Genomic DNA, 17,236 nt, shown 5'->3' with positions numbered 1-17,236 from the left:
TTAAATGTAAAAATACGTTTTCATGACTAAGTAATATTTAAGAGCCCAAACTGAACAATACAATTGCATGTCATGCATGTTGTCAATGACAAAAATAAAATCATTTTGGTGGTTTAAAAAAAACTGAGACAGCAAGAAAATAAAAACAAAGCCGCCATTGTGAATTCTGGCTTACTTTCTCCTCATGGGACAGTCCTTCATAAAGTGTCCAATTTTCCCACAAATTCGACAACACCTGTCATTTGGGGCCAGCTCTCCTTCAGTTAGCACATCTGGATCAAAAAAGTATTCCTAGAGAAAGTAAGCATATAAAAGTTGTAACTACTAATGTGAGACTAAAACACACAAAAAACAAACACTAAAGAGTGCTCTTATATCTCAATATCGACATCATTATTTTTAAGAAACACTGTTTATACAGCATGGTCTAATCAGGATGGATTTACATTAATTAAATCCAGTTCTTTTTATTCCCTTCATTCAGAGGAGCATTGTTCAGCCCTCACCCTAAGGTCTAAAGCACACTTATAAATAAGAGCCTTATACATCCCCATGATTCAGTGCCCACAAGATTTGAGAGAGGTACAAGGGCCACATAAGGAACTGTGCATTATGCACATTACATAGTAAGGAAAAGACTGCTATTGCTTCTGAAGGAAAAATAACTGAGAAAGGAAGACTATGGACTGGACCAAGCTCTTCACTACTAAAATTGAGGTGGGCTGCAATGTCCCTGGAAGCGTGTGGGAAATGTAGATCCTAGGCCTTACCCCATACCTCCTGAGTCAGAGTTTGCCTTTTCAAAAACTCCCAGGCAATGTGTTTGAACAAGTTTGAGAAACACTAGTGTATATGACTTCCACAGGAACATCTGGCCTAAAGCAGACACACAGATGTAATGAAATGTTCACTACCTACGCAGCCACAGTTAAGGTTCATCAAGAAGTCTTTACTGTAGGAAGGGGATGGGAAGATTCTGATCAAAGTATACAAAGTTTTGGAAAGTCAGGAGGAGTAAGTTCTGAAATCACTGCGCATTGAGATGACTACAGTCAGTAATAGTGTATTGTATGTTTCACAATAAGTAAGAGAGCAGGGCACAATGGCTCACACCTGAAATCTCAGCCACTCAGGAGGCAAAGATCAGGAGGTTCACTGTTGAACCCAACTGGGGCAAACAGTTCATGAGACTCTATCTTGTGGAGTGGCTCAAGGTGTAGGCCCTGAGTTCAAACACGTACTGCAAAAAAAGGTAGATTACCTACTTAGAAAGTGCAAGGCCTTAAGTTGAAACACCAGTACCATTATAAAAAAAAAAGAAAACACCCAAGTCTTTATTTGGAAAGTTATTGCAGAAAAATACCTTTATTCCTAATGAAATCATCTAGTCTCCAAATGTTTTTTCTTACACTGAAGTAATTTTTGAATGCCATGTTGATTTGTTTTCAGTGAGTGTGGTTCCTCAAGAACCCAAGTGTCGAGTTACATAGGGGCAGACAGTTCACTAGTACACCATAATTCTTCTAGTCCTGTGCTGCAAATCCAGATTCCTATGAGGGTGGGGGACATCCTCAGATTGTACACCCTGTGCTTGGATGAGGCTGGCATGAAGCCAAGAGCCTCCCATAAAGGCTGGCAGAGATAACAGGAATAGAAGGTACCAAATGAAAAACAAGAGTTTAACAATCTCATGCCCATCTTCTCCACTGAGAAGCTACCTCAGGGTTAAGTGTGTGGTTTCTTGATTTCATTTTCAACGTTACTGTAGTGCTGGTATGTGTTTCCTTAGTATGTATTACCAAGGAACAGAAGCAGCAGCAAAAGTATTAACTTCTTAGTGACACTCCACTTGTGCTATTTCTCCCCATCCTCCTTATGAGTCACCCTCTAACAGGGACATTTTTAAAAAAGGTCTTTAGAGGCCAGGCATGGTGGTACATACCTGTAATCCCAGCATCTGGGAGACTGAAGCAGGAAGACTGTGAGTTTGAGGCCAGCCAGGAGTACATGGGGAGACCCTGACTTAACCCCCATACCCATCCAAACCAAACAAACAAAAGCCACACCATCTTTAGGAACTGCTCTGTATTATGTCATTTATTCTGGCCAGCTTCACCAGGTTCAGAGCATTGAACACATACAAAGCAGGTGTTAAGGGTATGAAAACTGGTCTCTGGCATTTCTAACAGAACTTACCATTTTTGAGGGATAGTCCTTGGGGAACCCTTTGACTGGAATTCCAAATACTCTTCTCCCATTGATAAAAGCTTTCATTATAAAATTTGTCACTAAGAAGAAAAGAGAAAGAACTCAGTTAAATGGATTAGAAGGAAAAAAGAATATACTGAAATTTACAAGGAAAGTATCTTACTTTTCCTTGATAATCCAGCTCCAAGATTATGATTCAAATCAAAGGGATCTGAAAAAATTAAAGAGAGCAAATCAGGTAACCAAACAGGAAAGGCCACTGTTCATCCAATAATTGCAGCTAATTATAATTAGGAAACATTAAATGATCTTAAAATCCCTAATACAGCTGAGTAACAGATAATGCTAAATAAGGCAAACTGTCCCCCAAAGGTGTGAGTCAGACAAGAGACAGGTGCCTTATATTTAAGTCCTCATGTTAAATCTTTCATGTATGACAGGTTGCCTAATTTCAGGAAAATACTGTTTGGAAAGAGACACATTAGGCTGATGCATTGTGGATGCACAAAGAAGGCAAGTATCTTCAAAACAATTTTGTTTTTCTTTTTGGCCATACTGGGGTTTGAATGAGGGGTTTAGCAAGCACTCTACCACTTGAACCGCACCTCCAACCCTTTTTGCTTTTAGTTATTTTTCAGATGGGATCTCATGATCTTTGCCCAGGCTGGCCAGGACCATGACTCTCCTACACACACCTTTCACATGGCAGGGATCATTGGCTTGTTTGTTGAGATGGAGTCTTGCTTTTTGTTACAGGCATGAGCCACCTAGTCTCATTTAAAATATTTTATCACTGAGTGTTTCTGTTAAGTAACAAGTCTCTCAAAAGGTACTTTACAAAATAAATCATCATGGATACCATAAACACTTAGAAGATAAACTAAAACTGACACATCACGTATCTCAATGGCATACCCGTAACTATTAGATCTCAGGATATAATTTCCAGGAAAAATTTCATAGAAAAATTCCCATGTGATCCTAAATGTTTGCATCTCAAACATCTTAGAATAGCTGTATCTATGATGTGTTTTGTAATATTACTCCTTAGAAAAAGTTAGAAAGTAGTAGAAAAGATGAAAAGGATGCAGACGTGTTTGAGGTCAGAATAAATGGTTTCATGAAATAAGCAGGAGCACATGCACTGCTTCTAAATCCAAACACTACCTTATACATGACTTAATATATGCACACGACAATTAATGATTTAGACATCATGTCTGGGTACTTAACTATTTTCTTCACATGCCTAAAACATTTAAGAAGGCAAAGAAAAAAGAGAACATGACCCCTTTTTTGAGGAAATGGAGGAGTGCCTGTCTGCAGGATATACAAAAGGAGTAAGGACATAATAGAGGTACCATTCTGCTTACCAGGGTTCTCTTAATGGACAATAACAGATTTATACTGAGTTTACTGACATGCAGGACTCTTCCACAGTTTCCCCTATTAACGACTGCTGTGAGATTGATCATACTTTCTTCTGGAGATTTTTATTTGTGTATGGAGGTATTTTGGATTGTTTGCATTTTATTAAAGAGAGATTCTATAATGGTAGGTATTTTACAGTTAGAACACTAGGACAACTACCACTTAAATCACTTTACTCCAGAATAGCTGATTATAAATTCATGAATGAAATGTTTTTAGTTTAGTCTATTACTGATTACTCATTAAAACCCCACAAATTGGCACCAATGGATATGCATTCAGTAAGGGCAGGGTAGGGGAGAAGGCCTTTTCTTTTAGTATAAATAAATATCAACATACTTCCAGTGCACCATGATGTTTCCATGCCCTGCCACCAAGGACTGAAACCTCTGAAATACTGAAGCCAAATGCATCCTTTCTTCTCTTTAAGTTGGATTTCTCAGATAACTAACACAGCCTGTCACTTGGTCAAGGACACCATCCAGGATTCACCTTCCTTGTCTGTGTGAATGGCCCCTCCTCAGAAGCCCCATGGATCCCAGCCTAAATGCAATCCTGTGCAGTCTGCACACAGAATGCAAACTCTTGGAAGGCAGAAGCCATGGCTTATGTCTATATTTCCTGTGTCTAACCCAGGGCCAAGAGCAGGTTGTTGTAGCTTGAGGAGTGAAGGAATAAATGATGTTCTAACCTCATAAATATGACCCTAACACATTAAAAGAAAATGTGAAAATGATATTTTAAGTATTACATAACCAGGACTGGGTGTGTAGCTCACTGGCAGTACACCTTGCTTAGCAGGCATGAAGTCCTGGGTTAGATCCCCAGTACCACAAAAATAAAAATACAATACACATCTTAGCAACCTTCCGGTAAAAATTAAAATCAAATAAATAAATGTCAAAGTTATCAACAGCAAGTAACGATCCTGAATATTCATTCTTGATGGCACTGTCTAACCCTCAATGAAAAAGGTTTTAACAATCCCACTACCTAGAACCCACTCCTGGCTACTGATACCTCATCGTCCAGTATGTGTCCAACAACAGTAAAAGGTTGTCGGGGTGAACAAAGACTTTCCGACCTATGAAAGGTCCCACCTGAGGGCATTAGTTCATCTGAAAACAAGTCACTGGAGGAAAGGAACAGTGGGACTGATGTGGAAAGGGCGGTAGGGGGGTGGTGTGGCTGCAGGCGCAAAGTGCCAGGGCTGCTCCTGAAGACCTGTGCTAGGAGGAAGAACACAACTTGTAGGTTCTACCTTCAATAACAATGTATTTTGAGGTCCACTGTTTCTTAAAAGTTGTAAGCAGACTTTTTCTTCTGATGCTGATAACGTGTTCTTTGAAATCAAATTCCTCTGTGTAGAAACGAAGAAGTCCCAACCACAGCTGCCCAACAGATTCTGTATTTTTTCCATATTCTGGCCAGTAGGTAGACTAGAAATAAAAGGGAACAGGGATATCATGCTCTCTAGCAATGTGTTAACAGCAATGTTCATCTGTATCTTAGGGAATAAATCTGGATACATCTCTAATCAAGAAAAGTTTAAATACATTAAAATAAATATATAACTTTTCTTTCGTTTAAATTACCATTTACAGGAGTTTGTTAATCACTTCCGCTAGGATTTGGACACAGGGTGATCTCAGGGTTTTCAATGACAAATTTTAGAACGTATTACTGGGAGAATCCAGAAATAAATTCTAAGAGCTTTCGGTGATGCTGTCATTATTAAGTCTCTATAACTCAAATTCTTGGTATAAAAACTACAGAGCAAAAATTTGTTCCCCTGGACTAAAGTAACCTAACCACTTGGAATTATTAGGTATTAAAGAAATACTGGATATGGAGCCTACAAATTCATCTGGCTTAGTAGAAATGTCACTGCAGAGGAAACATCTATTTACTTAAAATGCCAGGGATCAAATACAGGCCTTACGCATGCCAGGCAAGTGCTTTTACCAGTGAGATACATCCTCAGTCCCCAAAGGAAATGCCTCTAAGTGCTACTTTTTTTCTCCCACTATTGTAATGTAAATGAATATAACAAGCAGTAATGTTGCTGTTGACCCTCCACGCTACAGCATATTACAGCTAACTTTAAGTCAAGGATGTAGGAAAATCAATACATACCAATTCATCTATTTGATCAAAGAAATAAATATTCCAGCCATCGACAAATATTTCAGGTTTCTTTTCACCTTTGTATATCTGAAATTAATTTTTAAACTATTAGTATGGATTAAAAGCTTAATGCATTAATACAAAACCTTCTAGGAATTTAACTGCTAGTTAAAATTTTAACTACAGAATCACAGAATTTTAGAGAGGCAAGAGAGCTAGAGAAATATAATTTTGTTTTATGAATACCTCTTGAAGAACAGGAATGACTGGTGGATCCCTCTGCTGGAGAAAATATAGCACCATAAGAGTGTATGCATATGAGGATAAGCTGCCTCTAGATGCATCTCCAATATCACACATCTACGGGAAGGAAACAAAGAACAAAGGAAAGGTCACTAGTCTTTTCTGCTGAATCTGCAATCATCCTATTATCAATAAAAATATAGTGCTTACTGAGGGATGTAATATAAAAATCATATTTTCAAAGGATAAAATATGCCAAGAAAATAAAACAATTTCAACCAAACCAAACTGAAAACAACAAAGGAATGAGCTGTTAGGCACAAGCAAGATAATATTATCATGTAAAATGTAAGACAATCAAATTTTAGCTGTGCATAGTGACTCCCAAATACTTCTAGGAAGCACTGACATGGCTATGGTTCATTAAAAAAAAAAAAAAATTACAGACTTGGGTTTTCAATAAGGGCTGAAGATGCAATGAAATATCCTGATAAATCACAAGAAGCACACTCACCTTTGTAAATACTTTCATTGTATAGCACAAATATTTCACCCTGGGATCAATGGCAGAGTAAGCAGATAAAAGTCTTGTGTTATGAAGGGCCTGTTAAAAGGGAAATTATACTATAAGGCTACCAATTAGATGAAAAAAATGTTAAACTGGAAAGATTTACACTGTGATTCATTTTAGGGAGACATTTAGATTGAGATTAACTTTTTTTTTCAAGACAAGCTTTGTTAAGTGACTTCCATCGTATTAATATGACCTTAGTCTGAACTTCCAGAAAATAAGCACTATTAAAGTAAACAATCAGCCTGGTGCAGTGGCTCACGCCTGTAATCCCAGCTACTTGGGAGGCTGAGATTGGAAGGAACAAAGTTCAAGGCCAGCCTGGGCAAACAATTGGCAACACCCCATTTCCAAAATAACCAGAGCAAAATGGCTCAAGAAGTAGAATGCATGCTTTGCAAGTGCAAAGTCCTCAGTTTAAATGCCAGTCCCACCAAATAATAATAATAAAATAAAAATAAGGAATCAGTTACCTTTAAATAGACATAAGGTTTCCCCTTCCCATGGCATTATTATAACTAAATGCTCTTAGAGATGACAGAAGTTCCATAAGACCCTGAAGCAAACCAGGCATAAGGCTAAAAAAAGAGGTGGATGCACCAGGGTTAACCTGTGCCCATCTGTATGTGCATAGGTTTGTTCACACACATACTTATCCCCAAGTTACAACAACGTTTAAGGCAAACAAAAAGGCCTGCCTCTCTGGTCTCAGGTTAAGTTAATGCTGATGTACATGCTTTTAAATGCTAGAACTGCTCAATATTTATTTATTAGTTTACTTATTTTTGTGGTGCTAGGCACGGGACCCAGCAAGTGCTCCACACTGAGCTATATCCTCAGCCAAAGTGGATGCTAATATTAACTGAATTCTGTTATACCCAAAGCCCAGAACATTGCCAGGCACACATAAATAAATCTTAAAAGAACGAGTAAAATGAAGTAAATGGCTCATTTCACTTGAGGTTTTCTTTTGTTTTTAAGGAGCCATTCATTCCCCTTGTTCTCAAAGAAAAAGCCCAAAGAAAAGTTCATGTTGTGAAGTGCCTGTTAAAAGGGAAATTATGGGGGGGGGAGGAAGGGGAGGTGGCCCAAACAATGTATACACATGTGAGTAAATGTAAAAATGATAAAATGAAAAAGAAAAAAAGGGGAAATTATACTCTAAAGTCGGTGGAATTGCTCAAGTGGGAGAGCGCCTGCCTAGCAAACCATGAGGCCCTGAGTTAAAACTCCAGTGCTGAAAAAAAAAAAAAAAATACAGAAAAATCTTACCAATGTGTTATATAAACTGATATCTACTTCCAGACCACTTCTCAAATGGAAGAACTTCACAATTGGCACTTTTGCTGTTGTAATAGGTAAGATGTTTCTCAATCCTAGGTTGGAAAGTAAAAATAATAGGGTAGTAGCTGGGGTTAAAAAATGGTTTTTATACTAATTCTACAACCTAACTATGGCTTACTTCACTAGAGTCAAAGAGTTCTTTGCTATTAACAAACATTTGGGAAGACTTCTCATAAAGCGTTTGGTATCTTAACCACAAAAACCATGAAAAGCAGCCACTGCCCCTAGGAATTTCACTGGGTTATGTGTGCAAGTGCTTGCATTTGATAGTTTGATAAACACCAAAACAGAGAAAACTAATAGAGTGAGACCTGCCTGTTCTCTCCATCTGACTGTCTAATTTGGAGAAAAGTTTACGGGGTAATCAATAACCTGATTCATCAACACAAAGTTACTCACCAGGGAGCCACAAGTTATCAAGGTGACAGAAAGGAGTCTAGTTCAACGGGAGAGAAGGAAACTGTCTGAACTAGGCTTAAAAAGAAAACAGTAGAGATTGAGGGGATTTACCAGGCAAGGAAAACCATATACAAGAAGAGCAAGGAAAACTGCATACAAGGAAAGCAATGTGAGTAATGAGAGATGAGAGAGAAACTGGGAAGAACCCAGAGAGCCTACAAATCCTCTTGAGAATTATCCTTGATCACATCTATTCAACAACGCCCCTGGCAATGCATACACTGGAGGCCTGGGAATGGCAGCAGGAGACCACTGGGCCTGAACCATTACATGGTACGGAAATGCCAGAGGTGAAGCAAGGCATGCTTGAGAGCACCTATGACTGGATGGAAGGAGGGTGACACGGGGCGGGGAAGACTCATAGTTAAAAGCTACTGTTTCCTGAGTACCTACTGAGTGATGGGGCTAGGCAAAGGGTCTTTTACAAACACTATCTTTTAAGACTTGTCACTATCATCTTACAGAAGAGGAATCAGAGACCTAGAGAAATTCACACAGGAATACGTAGCTGGTAAACTGTGAAGCTGGATTTAAGACTGACTCCAAATTTCTACTGAACTCAGTGTAGGCCAGGCTAATGATCAGTTCACCCATTTTGGTGATAACAAAGATGTCAATGTTGACAATCTAAAAAGAGGATTCAAGTGAAAGTGAAGGGCAGGTAATGGTCGTGGTGGTTATGGTAGAAAGTATAGCAGGGAGGAGGATCAGAAGAAAACAGACTAGACCTGAGTTCTGATAAAGTAGCAGGGAGGTAGGGATGGCATATCAGATAAAACCTGAGGAATCTGAACATGGAGAGGGTCACGTAGCACTGGGGAGGGGGAAAATTATGTAGCATTAGGATAAAGTAGCCTATAGAATTGAATATAACCATATATGGATCAGACCTTGCTTTTTGCTTCTGTAAACTACTTGCAAGGGTATATGAGATGAGACCCCTTTGTTCTCGGGGCTCAGCCTTTGGACATGAGTTCAAAAGACATGTGTAGCAAGCACAAAGCCTTGAGTTGAAACCCCAGTACTGCCAAAAAATAACAAAAATTAAAAACTGCTTGTGTTTGGTTATTCCTGAAAAACCTTTGGTGGCTTCTACATGTACCTATAGACTTCACCATATCTCCTACTATGCCTTACTTGAAACTCCTCTCCAAATGTAACAATCTTGTTCTCCACACTCCAATGACTCTCACATTCACATCAGTGCAGCTGAGCAGTGAGTCATCTTTCCACCTTCTGTATCTGAGGTCCTAACACACGCATCTCTTTCATGAACCTCCCCTATGCAACTCTTTCTCATAATATTATAATGTCTTCCTGGAAAGTTTTAAAATACTATAGTATCTATTACTCATACCTTACATTGTTACATAGTTTGTAAGATTATTTTACCTCTCCTAAAATCTGAAAGATACCAAAAGACAGGCATAGGAAATTTTTATTTGGTCAGTATCTGTAAGTGCCAAACACAGTACTAAGCATACAGAAGATACTCAGTTAAATACCCAGGGAGGTTACCTTTCAAAATGCTACACTTTGTATATTTTTTTGGGGGAGGGGTTGGTTTTGTTTCTGTTTTATTTGCTGCAAAAATATTGTACTTGATTACTTGATTAAAATTACAGTATCTTTGTTGTCAGTACTAAATGTTAAAGAAATTAGACCACCTTTCTTTTCAACTTTTTTTTCTTTTCAAGAAAGTACATTTAACAAGTCCAATTTTTTCCATAACTAACACAAAATAAACACTATATCTGCTCTCTTGATCAATCACAATATTTGCAATTGCAAGAAATGTATGTACATTCTAATGGAAGTGACATTCCTTATATATACAAGAGCATCTACAAAAATGTTACGTTTCTACCTGTTATTAAATTCTTGTTCCATATAACTTTTTTTCCACCATTTTTATCTGTGTATCTAAGGTGTTTCTCCTCTAAAAACAATCTGGTTTTGACTTGTATTTTTTATACACTGAACTTACTTAGGGGAAAGGGACATGATGTTCCAGAGCTGAATCTCCAATGATACAGAAGGAAATTGCAATCAAAAGATGGATAGATAATAACAAATCGAAGTCTAGCTAAACTAAAAAATTACAACTGGTGGTAATTTAGTGCATTAGTTTCTTTGCATAACTTTATAAACAAAGAAAAACAAAAAACCCCACAAGATCTTTAAAGGTGGAATTCCCAAGCAAGGAAAATACCTTTTTAACGAACAAAGAAAACTATACCAGTATACGGTAAAAAACAAAACATGGCAGGCTAAGGTAGCCAGATCATGGGTTCAAGGACAACCAGGGCCACATGGTGAGGCCCTGTCTAAATAAATAATCAAACAAACAAATAAAATACAAAAAAGAACTGAGCTTTAGGTTAGCTTTCATTGGGAATAAGTCAATATTCGTATTTTCCCTGTTATGTACATGACTTGATATCTAGGGAGGGCACACAAGGTGTATTCTTGTGCGTGAAACGCCTGCATGTGCATGCCATGAATTAATCTCAAATAAACACACAAAGCTGCTTGTGGGCAGGTCATACTTCTAATTCCAATGAGGACATGGACCATATCTTGATAGCCTTCACGCTCAGTCTTAGCTCAGAAGTTTGCTAAGTCATACTTTCAAAGATCTCCATTGTTAACCACATCCATAACCTGCCTGACAATAAAAGTTAATGGCATTTTAGCTATGTGCACAATTCATAGAATCTATACATTTTACAGCTGCAAATACCTTACTCAGTTCAGTTTTCTTGATTTATACAAGAAAAGCAATCAAACCAACATAGGTGACTAATTCAATGTCATGCACAGCATGGTGAGAAACCCAGCAAATACAATCCCCAGGTGAGGGTGCTCTCTACTACACCTCACACATGTGTAACAACACTGACTGTTTGATCTGTACAGTGTCAACAAGGCAAAATGATTCCCAAATTTTGTGCCTATGTGGTATATGCTTTATCTTAAAATAAAACATCAAGGTAGCAGACAAATTGTCACCAATTTCTGTTTTTAATACTTAACCACACAAATTTTTTAAACAACACTAATATTGCAAATATTCTGTAAATGAGTCACTATACTGCTTCAATCAATGGCACCTGTCAATTCTACATATGAAAAACGACAATAAAAAAAAACAAAAAAGCTGAGCATGGTGGTGCACACCTAATTCTAGAACTCAGGAAGCTGAGGTAGGACTGCAAGTTCAAGGCCAGTCTGGGATACATAGCAAGATCCTGGACTCAAAAAAAAGACTAGAGGTATGGCTCAAGTAGCACAGTACTTGCTTAGCAAGTTTAAGACCCTGAGTTCAAAGTCCGGTAACACTGGAAAAAAAAAAAAGAAAACTATTTCTAGAACAAGTTTACAGAGGTACCTGAATGTTTTCGGAGGACTCTTGCCAATTCTTCAATAGTTCTTACACAGTCCAACCCCTAAAACAAAGATGGTACAAACAATAGAATCAAAACTAGAAGACAGGTTCCTAAACTGTTTAAAGTTCCCATTATCTTCAGAAACTATAACATTAATTTATAATCATTATATATATGTGGACATACGTATATATATAATGACTTTTCACACATACACATATATACATATCCATTTGAGTTGAGAATCAGAGTCAGTATTCATAGGAAATGTCCTAAAGATATGAAAACAGTAAATAAGTAAACATGCTATGTCCCAATTGCTTCTAGAGGTGCATAAAGGCTAAAAAATCAGAAAGCTCATAGACTCAAAGCTTTCATGATGTCTCAGCACCATACTTGAGAACCTCCATTTGTAGTTATCTCAGTTACAAGTACCATATGTGCAGAGTATATAAGATGGGCTCTGTGCCCTATTGTATTCAATAAGAGTTGATGTCTTGCTGTAGAGAGTAATTAAGTTCACATTATTTTTCCACAGAACTGGCTGAAAATGCACAAAATTAAAGTCACAGAGCAAATATTAGTATTTTAAGTAAGTCATACTTAAAAACATTTCTGCTGTCCCTGTCAACATAAGCCCTTTTAATGGTTATACAAATCTCAGAACATATTTGGAATTTTACTTTAGAAAAGCCCTCAAAACTAGTTTGAAAAAAACCATTTAAAAAATGAACCCTGAGAATATATAATATATAAGCAAGATTAGGTCTGATAAATGGAATGACAGATGTAGCCTTCTTTAATAGATCACTTTTGGTTGTTTTTCCCAAATCAGAAACATCCTTAAGATGCAGGCTCAAAACTAAGGCATAAAAAACTCTTGAGTCTTCTATAATCCAAGCTACTCAGGAGGCAGAGATAAGGAGGATCATGGTTCCAGGCCAGTTGGGGCAAAAAGTTCTCGAGACCCTCATCTCAATAAGAAAGCTGGACATGGTGGTGCGCACTCATCATCCTAGCTATGCGGTAAACATAAATAGGAGTATTGCAGTCCAGGCATAAATGTGAGATCCTACTCAAAAGTACTTAAAAAACAAAGAGGGCTGGGAGCATGGTTCAAGGAGTAGAGCGCCTGCCTGGCAAGTGCAAGGTCCTGATTTCAAACCCCAGGACCGAAAAAAAAAAAAAAAAAAAAAAAGCCACACTGCCAGCAAATGCATGTTTTATGTGGTCACAGTACCTCAGCAGTTTCATGTCCATTAATTGTCATACAGACGTCAAGGTCGCTCTGTTTGAACCCAAATCCATTTTTGGAGGAGCCAAACAAGCTCAATTTAGTTCCTGTTAGGAATGTATGAAAAACAAAAACTAATTACCTTAGTACATTTAATTTTTGATTAAAATGACCCTCTCATGTATGGAAAACCCCAGTTGTTAACCATTCTATCTCATAATTTTGCTTGCTTATTAAGAGTGATTTATTCTACATTTTTTTCTCCCGTTTACTTCTACGTATATAAGCTATATATGCCAAGACTACCAAATGCTACTTTATTCTTAAGTGGAAGGACATTTCAAGGAAAATGTAGACCGTATCAACACATTTAATAATGTAAAAATACTGCTTTCTAAATAAATGCACCATGACAATGCTGACCCTAAGTTAATTCTAAGAGAAATTCACTTCCAGCATTTGCATTGCTAATGTCTTTTGTGTTGGTAAACCAGGATTTAGCCGAACTAGCACCACCCTAGCTGTAACACAAACCTGAACCCCTAAATCCCAGTCATGATGATGTTAAATTATCTTCAAAATCAATGTGCTTATAACATGTATTCATTCAAAAGGAAAGCAACATTACCTTTCTTTTCTTTGAGATTAAAACAAAAGTTACTTACCTGGAAAGTCCTGTTTTATAAAACTTTCTAAATTCTGCCGAATATGTTCACGAGCCTGATCTTCTAAGATAGTTGGAGAAAAATCCTCTGTTTAAAATAAATATTCAGAAAAAAAATAAAAATATAGACATACCGAAGGGGGGAAAACTGCTGATATTCTTTAAAAAAGATGAGAAGCAATGTTTTAGAAAATAAAACTTCCAAGCTTAAAAAAGAACTAAAGTTTTGTGCCTTCTCAGTAGACAGAATTAGCAATCTAAAATAAATAATGCCTTCTGTGGGGGCAGTACTGGGGTTTGAACTCAAGGCCTTGTTCTTGCTATGCAGGCACTTTATCACTGAAGCCACACCCCCGGCACTTTTTGCTTTAGTTATTTTTCTAATAGGGTCTTGCATTTATGCTCAGGCCACATGGCCTGGACCGAGATCCTCCTATTTATGCTTTCCACATAGCTGAGATGACAGGTACAAATCAAAATGCCTAGCTTTTGATTTGAGATGGGGTCTCAAGGACATTTTGCCAAGGCTGGCCTCAAAGTACAATCCTCCTGATTTCTGGCTCCCAAGCAGCTAGAATTACAGATCCAGAAATGCCTTTTAAAAGAGTCTATCATGAGAACTGTGCTTGAAGTGAAAACTAATTTGGACAAGAACTCTGTACCTCAGTACCACAGAGACAACCAGAATGTAAATACAGAGTTTTGTGAGCATGCACATGTGTGTTTTCCCATAAGAAGAACCTAGTTTTCTTTCATAGCTCTTAACCTCCATAAAGGTTTTTGTTTTGTTTTTTTGTTGTTTTAAATTACTGGTAGCTAGGCATGGTAGTACATGCTTGCAGTCCCATACTTGAGAGGCTGAGGAGGATTACTTGAGCCCATGAGTTCAAGACTAGTCTGGGTCACACGCAAGACTGTGTCTCAAGAGAGAGCAATGTGGAGTTTCAAGTTCTTCCAATCTGAACAGTAGGATGCCTCTCCTTTAAATGTTTTCTCTGTACAGGAGAAATAACCAATGTTTCTCCCAAACAGGTATTTCTTAAAGGCTGCCATGTAGGCTACCAGTTAGTATCATCTAAAAAAGTACTCTGTGCTCAAATTTTGGAAATGTTGGATTTGAGATAAAATATTGCTCATATACCTTTATTGTAACATGCCCTGAAATATCAAGAGATATTTACTGGCCCTAAGGGAGGGAGCAGTGTATAGTAATTTCCTGCTTAGCCCAGGAACATTTATGCTCATCGCTCATGGTATCTAGAAAAACATTTCAAAGGAACACCAGTGGAAAATGGCAGTATAGTGCCATAATCTTAACACTCAAAAGGGTTGGGGTGCAGCTCAGCAGCAGAACAGAACACAAGCCAAGCATGAGTAAGGCCCTGGATTCTATACCCAATACCAAAATATACTTTGTATGCAAAATGGGACAGGTATGACAGAGAACACTGCAGATACAGTGGAGAAGAGATAAATGCTTAGAGTGCTAACTGGTTAACAATTTGATTTACTTTTCTGACAAATCTAAAGAAATGTGAAAAACTTACTATAACACTGTATGCACACTTGATCTAAGATATTTGAAAACTTGGGTGTTAGTGGTGGCAAAGGTTCCAGCTGGATTCTTTTGAAGTCTTCAGGGCAGTCCTTCTTTAGATGGCCCTCTCGTTTGCATAAGCTGCACACTACAGTGGGAGACTGTAGGGATACGGCAAAGCAAAACAAGACTGAAAATTAAACTTTATTTGCTAAATAAGAGTCTGCAATCTATTTTTTTAAAGCACACAATCTACTCTTCACTTTTCAAAGAGATGAAATATAATGTGCAACCACTCCAAATGACCTGAGATGGGAACACCATCCTGGACACCCCAAGACAAAAGGGTAGTTACTACCAGCATTCCCCTCCTCCTATGCATATTTCCATGAGTCTTAAGAAAAGAAGTAGGTCAAGTGGTTGTATTAGGATAAAACATAAACTTCTTAAGAACAAACAAAATGGGAATTTTAATTATACTATATAAAAATTTAAATTTCATGCATTAAAGTTGTTTAAAAGTCTCCCAATACAATGTCTAGTAGCAGCACTGATTACCTTGCCTTTGGTGAAGATAAGTTTACTAAATTCATAAAAGAAATCAGGCTGGCCCACAGGTGAATTTTCTTCCTTAAGACTTATCTTATTAAACTCTAAGAGGAGAGCTCCATCTACATGTTTTCCACATTTGTTCAAGTCTTCATATTTAGCAGGCTCAAATGACTCCTCGTCCTCTTCTGACAGGGCATCATCATCCCCTGATCCAGTACAGGTGTTGTCCAGCTCATCTTCGTTCCCAATACCATCCTCATCTTCCCTTCGGTTAAGGATGACCCCGGGCTCTTCCTCCTCCTCCTCTTCCTCTTCATCAAAGTGAAGGATTTCCGATTTCTGGCCCTGGACTAAAGAGGCAAAGCTGTGTACAAAGTCTTCAGCCTTGTCATCTACAGTAGCCAGTTCATTGCACTCTCTAGCTGTAGAGTTCTGGAGGTTGGCTAAATCCCAAGGGCTATCTGTCTCATAATTAAGTATGCTGCTGCAGGTTACAGGCTCTCTGTGCTTGCTACTGCTTAGACCTTGAGCACTGGACACCAAAGTATACTTGCCCTCTCTTCTGATTTTCTCTTTCTTGTTTTTACTTCCTGCTTCCTGGTAGTGTACTGTAATACCCTCATAACCCTCACAATTGACCTTCGTCTGTATAAGGCCTGAGTTTTCCAGGTGGACACTGAGGTGTACATTTTCCATGTCCTCCACTGGTGGGCTTCCAAAGTTTTCAGCAGTCTCTTTAAAAGTAAGTGGCTGTGCCTTGCAGGTGTTTGAAGTTGAAGTGGCAGTAGCACCAGGACCTTGAGCCAAAACTGAGTTTTTGAGTTTATCTTCTTTTGCTTGGACATCTTGGATATCTGGATCATGATTTTCCGTTTCTTTAGAATATTCTGAAATACAAGTAACTGGGCTCAGAGGCTTTGGAAGGCTAGATTTTGTAACTTTGTATGGAAGAGCAAAATATTTATACGTTGTCCTTAAACAGTGCAGAATATACTGAAACACAGGTTGATTATTTAAGGTCCTTGCCACATTTCTTTTAACGGAATAAGGATCTGTAAGATAAAAAAAGAGCCATCACTTTATTCATTTCTATTGCATCCTTTAAACATTAACCTATTGCAGATAAAAGCAGACAACAAATGACAGTAAAATTTACCACACATCTTAAATTGGCAGGGGATTGGGGCGAGGAGGGGGGTGAGAGTGAGAAGATACAGTTCAAGAAAGAACAAAAACTCCATGATGAGAACCCACACTGTTTAGGACCAGCAGTACCCTTCCCTAGTTTGCTCTGTGACTGTGGAGGTGCTCACACCCTGGGAAAGTCATGTCTTCCCAACAGGCTTTCTGCTGAGTGCTCTGCTTCCCACTCAGCCAGGCCTGCAGTGTGTTGTGCTTACCTCCACTCTTCTGCCCTGGGAAGCCCCATCACTGAATTGGCTGGCCTTAGTTTCAGGGGCGAGAGGTAGGCACCAGA

The 17,236-nt window shown here is 38.2% G+C and overlaps 1 protein-coding gene across 4 annotated transcripts in view; it reads right to left on the bottom strand.

Annotated features, from left to right (window-relative positions):
- Tut7 (terminal uridylyl transferase 7) overlaps nt 1-17,236 on the bottom strand; it is a 57,401-nt gene that overhangs the window by 11,578 nt on the left and 28,587 nt on the right. For all 4 annotated transcript variants that reach the window (XM_074052614.1, XM_074052613.1, XM_074052611.1 and 1 more), the window contains 13 exons: nt 15,766-16,811; nt 15,218-15,368; nt 13,672-13,758; nt 13,013-13,113; nt 11,775-11,832; nt 7,853-7,956; nt 6,524-6,613; nt 6,013-6,126; nt 5,776-5,853; nt 4,901-5,078; nt 2,372-2,419; nt 2,197-2,288; nt 176-291 (listed from right to left, as the gene is read on the bottom strand). In XM_074052614.1, the coding sequence (XP_073908715.1) occupies nt 176-291; nt 2,197-2,288; nt 2,372-2,419; nt 4,901-5,078; nt 5,776-5,853; nt 6,013-6,126; nt 6,524-6,613; nt 7,853-7,956; nt 11,775-11,832; nt 13,013-13,113; nt 13,672-13,758; nt 15,218-15,368; nt 15,766-16,811 (2,263 nt within the window). The remainder of the gene's footprint in view (nt 1-175; nt 292-2,196; nt 2,289-2,371; nt 2,420-4,900; nt 5,079-5,775; nt 5,854-6,012; nt 6,127-6,523; nt 6,614-7,852; nt 7,957-11,774; nt 11,833-13,012; nt 13,114-13,671; nt 13,759-15,217; nt 15,369-15,765; nt 16,812-17,236) is intronic.

The sequence above is a fragment of the Castor canadensis genome, chromosome 13, assembly GCF_047511655.1.
Source record: "Castor canadensis chromosome 13, mCasCan1.hap1v2, whole genome shotgun sequence".
Classification (NCBI taxonomy): Eukaryota; Metazoa; Chordata; class Mammalia; order Rodentia; family Castoridae; genus Castor; species Castor canadensis.
This window is presented reverse-complemented; position numbering and strand designations above follow the sequence as displayed.